This window comes from Salvia miltiorrhiza, chromosome 3 (assembly GCF_028751815.1).
Source record: "Salvia miltiorrhiza cultivar Shanhuang (shh) chromosome 3, IMPLAD_Smil_shh, whole genome shotgun sequence".
Taxonomy (NCBI): domain Eukaryota; kingdom Viridiplantae; phylum Streptophyta; class Magnoliopsida; order Lamiales; family Lamiaceae; genus Salvia; species Salvia miltiorrhiza.
In genome coordinates, this window is record NC_080389.1 from 9,766,025 (window position 1) to 9,775,737 (window position 9,713).

At 36.4% G+C, this 9,713-nt stretch overlaps 1 protein-coding gene across 1 annotated transcript; it reads right to left on the minus strand.

Annotated features, from left to right (window-relative positions):
- Positions 1 to 2,348: 2,348 nt before the first annotated feature.
- LOC131018287 (putative late blight resistance protein homolog R1B-16) lies at positions 2,349 to 5,066 on the minus strand. The gene has a single exon (XM_057947013.1). It carries the CDS (start codon positions 5,064 to 5,066, stop codon positions 2,349 to 2,351), a length of 2,718 nt encoding a protein of 905 aa, XP_057802996.1.
- Between the last annotated feature and the right edge of the window lie 4,647 nt (positions 5,067 to 9,713).

The following is a 9,713-nucleotide window of genomic DNA, read 5'->3' on the forward strand; positions in this document are numbered from 1 at the left end:
TGAACTTTAAAATCTTTATTAAAATTACTCCAATTAAACCAACAATGTGAGCACATGTCACACTCCCTTTCCGTTGATCGCTGTGATCCCGAACCTTTTAGCCACCGACGGATCCATTACTCCTGCTTACTTGAATTGAGGGCGTAACCCAGCCAAGTTCTCATTTGGGACCCAATGCTCTGAAACACATCCCGTCGAGCACTCTTATAACGCCTCATACATGATTAGTGCCTTATGGAGATCAACCCACCAGGTTAGCTAATAGGTGTACACAATTCTCAAATAACGTGTTAGGTCAAGAGAGAACCTCGATCGATTAACTTATGCGAGCTTTAAACGAAGCAGAGTGCACAAAATATTTTATTGGATAAACAGTTTGCATTTTATTGAATAAACAATTTGCATTTCATTGAAACATTTAAAGCTTAATAACTTAATCATACTTTATACATTTGGAAAGTAAGCCCACCTGGATAGGCAAAGCCTGAAGATCATATATATATACACCTGTCTTGGGAAAGCAGCGCTAATCCCCTTGGTCACAAAGCCTACAAGAAATTCTATTCTTAATAGGTCTCGTGAAGTTAACTTAATGTCACAGTGAAAGTGCTTAACATTCTATGATTCACTTAGCCGGATTTTCAAGATTTAATGAATGAATAATTGAAAAATAAATTTTTGAGCTAAAGATACCAACAATATCCTTGCTCGACTTTTTTTGATAATTGGATTTAATGAAAACCAATTTAAATTGTAAATTCTTTCATTTGCAAAAATGCTTAATTTAAATTATTTCATGCTCAACTCATATAACAAGTAATTACACTTAAAATAATAATAATAATAATAATAATAATAATAATAATAATAATAATAATAATAATATTCTTATGCAATCAGTTTTTTTTCTCTTTAAAATAATAAATAATCAAACTTAAATATAAAGTCTAATTAATTTAAATAAGGGTAATTTTAAACATAGCTCCCAATTTTCTCACTATAGCCATTTTTATAAAAAAATAATAAAATTAATTATGATTATACTATTATACCCTTATAACCATATTTAAAATTTATAATTAATTAATAAAGTTAAATAATTTGAAATAACATTACGCATAATCTCTTTATATAGCCCCACTAAAATATTTGTAAATACATTTACGTAGCCCCAAATTAAAGCAAATCCATTAGATCAAGACTTCCTTCACTGTTCAGAGGAAGGACGCACAGTCATTGTTGATTTTTCTTGATTTCTGCATTATTCTTATATTGAATCCTTTGGTTGTTATTTTGAATTAATGTTGAAGCCATGGATTTGTATCATCATCAGAAGCAGCGTCGGAATCCGAATCTGGGGATGGAGAAGAAGAAGAAGAAGAAGAAGAAGAAGAAGAAGAAGAAGAAGCCCTCCATGAATGATTGGAACCCTTGGAAAAATCCCAAATCATAGACATTCTCAAAGTGGCAGCGGCGAAGGACCCCAACCTCCTCCCTAAAATCGTGCAGAAGGTGGATTCCGACCCAGCCCACGCCTCCACGCCTCTGCCGGAACCGTGGCGGCCGAGGTAGGAAAACTGCTCTTTGTGATTAAGTTAAGATAATAATATTTTTACTTTCATAGAAGACAACTTTAATCCTGCCACTTTATTCCTAATGTGGTCTTCTGTATAAGAAAATTCAAACCTTCCAAAGCAAGTGTAATTTACTTGATGCGCTAACTATTGTCTTTATCTATTGTTTGCTTTGCTAATTGTTGTTCTTTCCTAGTCATTCAATCTCGGTTCTTCATGCCAGATGCTCAGCTGCACTGCAATCTCAGTGATTACTCCAAGTCTCGAACCTCCCTTTAGGTATCTTGGTGTAACCACATCTTAAGATCCCACCGAGATCAAGACAAACAAAAAAATATGTGTTTTACACAGCAACTATAACCCCCATACATTTGAATATGCTGTAAGGATATAATAGTAAAACTTTAATTATTTTTATTATTTTTTCAAATAAGGGGCTATAATGAAAAAATTGGGGGCTATATTTAAAATTACCCTTTAAATAAAATCTGCAGCCCAAAAATTTAATCAATATGTAGAAGCCCAAACTTAAAAATCAACCTAAGACAATATAAAATTCGCAGCCCATGCTTTAAAATAAATAATAATGCAGCCCAACAGGATTATAAAAAAAATCAGCCCACAACTAAAAGCCCAAACCTATTTCCATTTTTTAAAATCAAACCCACCCCCTTCTTCTTCAACATTTATCACGCATACACACACTCACAGGTACCGATTGAAGAAAAATAAGCAAACACACAAAAGCAAGAGAGATATTAATGGTGGTAAAACCTAATTAGAGCTATTACATATAACTTCGAAGTTGGGGCTTGCCAAGCTCTGCACTGCTTCGTTCTTACGCCGAAGCCAAACTCGAACATGAAATGGAAAATCTTCCCCTTGTAATTCCACTTGTTCCTCTACGATCTCCTTTGCGCACATCACTGCAGATTCGCCACAATAGAACATCCATATCTTTTGCAGCGTCGGTATGTCTCCAATTTGAGTTGGGATCTCCTTCAACTCTTCCATCTCTAAAAGATAAAGCTTCTCAAGGCGTGGAAAGATGGAGTTCGATTCCGCAGTCCAATGCTCCAAACTGGGACACCATTGCAATTCCAAGTATTTGAGGGAAGGGAATTGCCCTTCAACCATTTCCCACTTGCCTGTTCCAAAGCATCCCATATACAACTTGAACTTCTCGAGAAAGGGCAATGCACCTATCTTTTCCAATATTTTTTCCCATTCAAAGCCACGATTCATCTGAAGAGTCAACTTCTTGAGGCTTTGGGGGAATGTGAGCGCATACGGAGCAAAATCACCCCAACATGCTACGTGGAGGGATTCCAATTTACACAGACGTTTGATATTTTTCAGACAATAATAATCATCTTGCTCGATTCCCCCTCTCCTAAGATAATATATACACAATTTTTTGATATTGGGAATTCTCTTAACCACCTCTTCACTGCACTTGAAATTTGCTATTCCCTCAAGCACCAGTAGATTCTCCATGACTACGACATCATCACTCGAAGGTTTTGGAAGATAAAAACTTCCATTAATCATTTCAATATGCCTAAGTTGTGGCATTCTCCAAATCTCAGCAGGTGCAGTGAACTCCTTCCAACAAGAAACAATCAATATGTGGAGATTCCAGAAGCGAGTAAACGAGGTAAAGACCGAGGACATGCTACCAAGTTCAACGGCAAGGTGGCGCAAGTTAACATACTGAGACGCAAGGGACTTGATCAAGCTTTCATCTTCTAAATAAAGAAACTTGTTGTATGCATGTAATGTTCTAAGCAACCCGGAATTCTTAATACGCGGGACATTCACATATTCACTGATAATGGAACGAGCACATGGCATAGACTGCAAGTCGTCAAGGACTTTCTTCTTTGGCATGTTCATGGGTATAACAACGCGGCGTTGGCTACTCATGCCTTGAGGACTAGATTGCCCTATCACATGATAGAACCCATCTTTCTTGCTCTGGTTCAAGCATAAATCTCTCAACAAATCATGAATTTTGACAAATTTTATGTTTCCTGTAGACCCCACTTCACCAACTAGAATGAGATTTCTATCAATCAAGTCCTTTAAGAACTCTATGGCAATAATTTCCAAACTTTTGTCATTCATGGGTTTTAAAAATCCTTCAGAAACCCATAGCTTCACGAGTGTTGAGACTCTAACCGAATAATCCTCCTCAAACAGTCCAATATACAAAAAACATGGCTTTAAATAAACTGGCAAATGATTATAGCTCATTTTCAACAGTTTCAAGCAATGTTTATCATTATCCAAATTCACTTCTGAAGCTAAGTTCTTTCTAATTGATTCCCAAACTCCTAGAGTGTGTTCCCTATTTCTCAAAATACCCGCCACTACAACAATTGATAAAGGAAGTCCTCTGCAATTCTCTACTATTTTCTTTCCAATTTTCTCTAACTCATGAGGGCAACTTCCAACCCCAAACACAATTTTTGAGAAGAGTTCCCAACTTCTAACCTCATCTAAAAATTCCATTTGAAGGCTATAATTGTTGTTCAATTGGGAACTCAAGTGGGAAAGCCTAGTCGTCACTAATATCCGACTACAATTCTCATTTTCGGGAAAGAAACGCTGTATCCTATCCCATGCATCGATGCTCCACATATCATCCATCACAATTAGAAACCTTCTTCCTATCAAATGCTGGTAGAGCTCTAATTCTAGTTCATCTTCACTCTTTTCACTCAGTTGTTCCTTGGTTTTTTTAGTGGCTTGAGAAACAAGTTCACAAAGAATTTCCCTTGTGTTGTATTGTTGAGAAATAGTAGCCCAAGCACAAACATCAAAACGCTGCTCAATAATTTTCTTCGAATAAACAGTTTTGGCAAGAGTGGTCTTACCTATCCCGCCCATTCCTGTGATCGGGATGACTTGGCGTTCGCGTTGGTCCGAAACGAGCCTTTCCAAGATTCCATTCACGACACCCTCAGACCACACCACCATACCACTACTGTTCTTCCCAGTGGAAGAAGAAGCAGAGACGAAGCTACGCCGCGTATCATGGAGCACCACCTTCTCTGTATTCCTCTGCATCGCCAAACTCTTGATCTGATCCATTTCTTGTATCACATTTTGCATATCTCGAAACAAGTTCATCTCTTCATCGTCATCATCATCATAATTTGATGAGACAGTTTTCGGATCCTCTAGATCTGCTTCGTCGGAAACAGGGGAGATATCAGCTTCTGTTGATCTGCTCAGCTGAATCTTGGCCACGATATGAGATGCGATGGCGTCTTCAGCTGCATAAGCTGCATCTGCAATACGCATCTCCAAGGGATCTGCTTCGTCGGAAACAGGGGAGATATAAGCTTCGAGAAACTCCTGCAAGAACATGACATTTTCAGTGAGGGATTGAACTTGTTGTTTGTTGAGAGAAATCGGAGGGGAATGGTGGCGCTCGAGGTCGTCTATGATATGCATTAGAGAAACCAAGGCTGCGTAGGCCGCCATGATCGATATCAGTAGAAGGGAAACAGAGTATAATTATGAGAATTTTGGACAAGAATTTGATAGAATCTTAATTTAGCTTCTTGATTGGCTAGCAATTCAATCTTAATTGGTCATCTTTTTGGTGCCAAACTTGCTGGTTTTTGACTCGGTTCAAAACTGTGGGTAGTAAAGTGTAGGGCCAACCGACATATCTTATCTTAGCGTTGGCAATAATGTTAAAGCGAATGTTTGTGATAATAATTGAGGAGAGATATATAAGCATTGTGACTTACAGATTCTCCTTATTTAAATGGGATGCTCCAATGGACTGCCTCAGATATGAGATGCTCCAATTAAACTCCTAACTGCGATGCGAAAATAGTTAGAATTATTTCATTGAATCTATAAATCAATTCTACTGAAATTATAAATTAATTCTAGCGAAATCTATAAATTATTCACGATACTTGTTTAGTGTAGAATTCAATGATTAATACAATTTTGGAGTGAGAAATAAATTACACAACAACTCCACCTTTTTAACTTTTATATCAAAATATCTTAATGAATTTGTTCTTTTATAATGAAAACATACGCATCACACATTCTCACGCTCTTGCCTAAAATGGTATTAGAGTGAGTTTTTATTGATGAATTATATTATATTTAATTTATTTAATTTTATCTTATGTATTTAATTGTAATACCCCGTATATTTTTATAATATTTTTATTAGTATATATATATTTGTTAAAGGAATTAAATAGCTTGAGATGCTATTTAATTATTTGAGTATTATTTACTAATGAGTTTATTGGTTTAGGACTTAAGATTTATTACTAAATCAATAGTGTGAATAATATGAGAGTATTTAATTTTATTTTCTTGAAGATGAATAGTTGTTGATAGATAGCTTCATTAAATTTTTGTAGTCGGGAATATTTATTTAGGCGTGTTCCTAAAAGAATTTCATTTATTTATAAATCAATTTATTAATATGTTTCTTTTCATGTCATTAAAGTTTAAGTATGTAGTTATATATATATATATATATATATATATATATATATATATATATATATAATTTATTGAGGAATTGTATAATATGTAATACATTTAAGTGTATTTCAGCAACAATTAGGTGAAGAAATCTTATAAATAAATGAAATTCTTTTAGGAACAATTAGGTGAAGAAATCGTTTCTCTGCAATCTGGCATTTAAATTCTACTTCTCTCTCCAAATCAAGAACACTTTCCATTTTCAACTCTATAACACACTATTTAATACTCCCTCCGTCCCAAACGAAATGTCATGTTTTACTTTTTGAGCTGTCCCAAACGAAATGTCTTGTTTTCTTTTTTGACAATACACTCTCTCTCTATACTTAATATTTAAATAATTTCCATCAACCCACTTTATCAACTTTATACACATTTCTTAATCTCCGTGCCGAAAAGAAATACTGTAAGACATTTTGTTTGGGACGGAGGGAGTAACTAAATTAACTTCTTTCTAAATAACCATGTCCAAAAAAACCGTACACTCGTAATAGGACGAAGGACGTACTTAACATCCATTGCGTAACAATCAAATTGACCAAAAATCAAAATTACTAGAATGAATTAGACTAACTCAAAGCTTCTTTAACATTTTTTTCTCATTAATTAACTCTCTTCATCAGTAGTTATTTCTGTTGAAATTTCAAAGTGAAGAAAATTCCTCACCATAAAGTTAAAAAGCTGTCTCCAAAAATGCAATATATATAAATGTGCTGAAAATAATCACATATCCTATTTCTTCAAAAATCCAATTTTCCCAAGCCTCCATGACTACTTGAAACAATGCCAGAGTTCTAACAATCTAGTAAATTCTACTATAGATATGGATGGCCTCAACAGGTGCCAAATGAAGTAAATTCTACAAAAATTAAAAATAAAAACAAAAATTTACAATGAGATAAGTAAAATGACCCCAAGTTATGATCGTATTTTAATTTACAATTACTCTCCGACCGGCAACATCGTGCTGAGCTGCGTGCTAAAAAGATCTGCAAGCGCACTGCGAACATCCATCTGCAAAAGGAATCGATTGTTAGAATTATGGCAAACGTTATTGTAACATACGAACTAGGAAGTAATGTGATTTTTGTAAAATGATCGTTGCATATAAGCAAAACCAAACACCCTCTTACACAAGCCCTATGCAACGAACTAGGAAGTAATGTGATTTTTGTAAAATGATCGTTGCATATAAGCTCAACCAAACACCCTCTTACACGAGCCCTATGTTGGGGAATTAGATGCAACTAATTCCGCCCTGGATCTAGTGTGACGCAATATTTTAGATATCGACCGATATGAAGCGACAAAATATGACACCGATATTTTTAACGTGGTTCGGTCAAACTGCCTACGTCCATGGACCCACACCAATATATTAGAGAATCTCAAAAGGAGGAGTACAACAAAAATACCACACTGTATTTTGTATCTGCCTACGTAAAGGCTATCTCTCAACTCACTTTTATCACTCGTGTATAACTTCTACACTGAAATTTTCTCTCACAAGATTTTTTCTCTCTCTAACAGAAGAAGAAATGCTTCTGTTTTGGTGGTTCTGGTTGTTTTTCAAGCTGCTGCGAAGCACTTCAATTTATAGCCAAAAATTGAATAGTGTTAGCCTCCATATGAATAGTGTTTGCAGCAAAGGTTGAAATTGTTGCCGCAATGCATGAAGGAAATTGTAGAAGCATTGAAATTGTCTTTGGAGCATTAAATGTTGAGCATGCATGAGCTATGCAATAGCCCACCATAGCCATAGCCCTTTTGACTAACAATCTCCCACTTGAAGACCGATTTCAATCTATCTTCACACCTTGATCAACGCAGCAGCCTTTCTGTCTTTGTTATTCTAGCAAACCAATTGAAGTTGAGCACAACTTCAATTTATTAATGGTTACTGCCTTTGTAAGCATGTCGGCTGGACTTTGAGCTCCTTGGATCTTTTCTAGTATTAACACCTCATCCTCCAATAGAGATCTAATGAAATGATAATGAAGTCCAATATGCTTCGTTCTAGAATGAAATGCTGATTTCTTTGCCAGATGTATCGCACTCTGACTATCGTTGTACAAAACATTCTTCGTCTGATCAAAACCTAATTCTGCCAACAACCCTTGTAACTAGATCATTTCTTTACTAGCCTCGGTGATTGCCACGTACTCTGCTTCTGTAGTGGATAAAGCAACAATCTTTTATATCTGCGAGATCCAACTAACAGCAGTCGTGCCAACTGTAAAGACATAACTGGTAGTGCTTCTCCTGCGATCTACCTCACCGGCAAAATCTGCATCTACAAAACCTTGTAGTGCTACATCACCTCTTCGAAAGCATAAGCATCTATCAGTAGATCCACGTAGATATCTCAATATCCACTTTACTGCTTCCCAATGCTGCTTTCCTGGATTTGCCATAAATCTGCTCACAACTCCCACTGCATGAGCGATATCTAGTCTAGTACAGACCATGACATACATCAGACTTCCAATGGCTGAGGCGTAAGGAATTTTAGCCATGAAGTCTCTTTCCTCCTTAGTCTTTGGAGAGTGCTCTTTGGATAGACGGAAATGGTTAGCTAATGTTGAGCTAACCGGCTTAGCACTGCTCATGTTGAATCTTTGCAAGATTCGATCAACGTATTTGGCCTGAGACAACTGCAAAACACCTTTTTGCTTGTCTCTGTAAATTCTCATCCCGAGAATTTGCTTTGCTTCTCCTAAGTCCTTCATCTCGAACTCCGCCGAAAGCTGCCTTTTCAACTTCTTGATTTCGTTCAAGTCAGAGCCGACTACTAACATGTCATCAACATAAAGTAGCAAGATGATATAGCTGGACTCGAACCTCTTGAAGTAACAACAATGGTCAGCATTACACTTCATGTAGCCATTAGTATGCATTGTACCATTGCTTCGGGGCTTGCTTCAAGCCATATAGGCTCTTTTTCAGCTTGCACACCAGCTTCTCCTTTCCTTTGACAGAGAATCCATCTGGTTGTTGCATGTATATTTCCTCCTCTAAGTCACTATTGAGAAAAGCAGTTTTCACGTCTAACTGCTCTAGATGCAAGTCCTCCGTTGAAACAATACTCAGGACCGATTGAATTGTTGTCAGCTTTACAACCGGAGCAAAGATATCTGTATAGTCAATTCCTTCTTTTTGTTGGAAACCTTTGACTACCAATCTTGCCTTATATCGCTTTGAACCATCATGTTCTTCTTTGATTCTGTACACCCATTTGTTGTGTAGAGCTTTCTTTCCTTTGGGCAACTCAACTAGTTCCCATGTCATATTAAAGATAAGAGATTTTATCTCTTCTTTCATTGCAAGCTCCCACTTGACAGAATCTCCGACTTGACATGCCTCATCGTAGAATTCAGGTTCACCAGCATCAGTCAGTAACATGTAATTCATGTACTTTCTATTTGGAACATGAAGTCGAGATGACCTCCTAGGTATAGGAGCTGGAGCTGGAACTGGAGACTGTGGTGGATCAATCTCAGAGTTGGGCTCCTCCGTCTGCAAACTTTCATTTGTTTGATTCTGTAACACCCCATATTTTTTAGATTTATTATATAAGTTAAATTTCTAGTATTTTCTCTCATAGTTTTT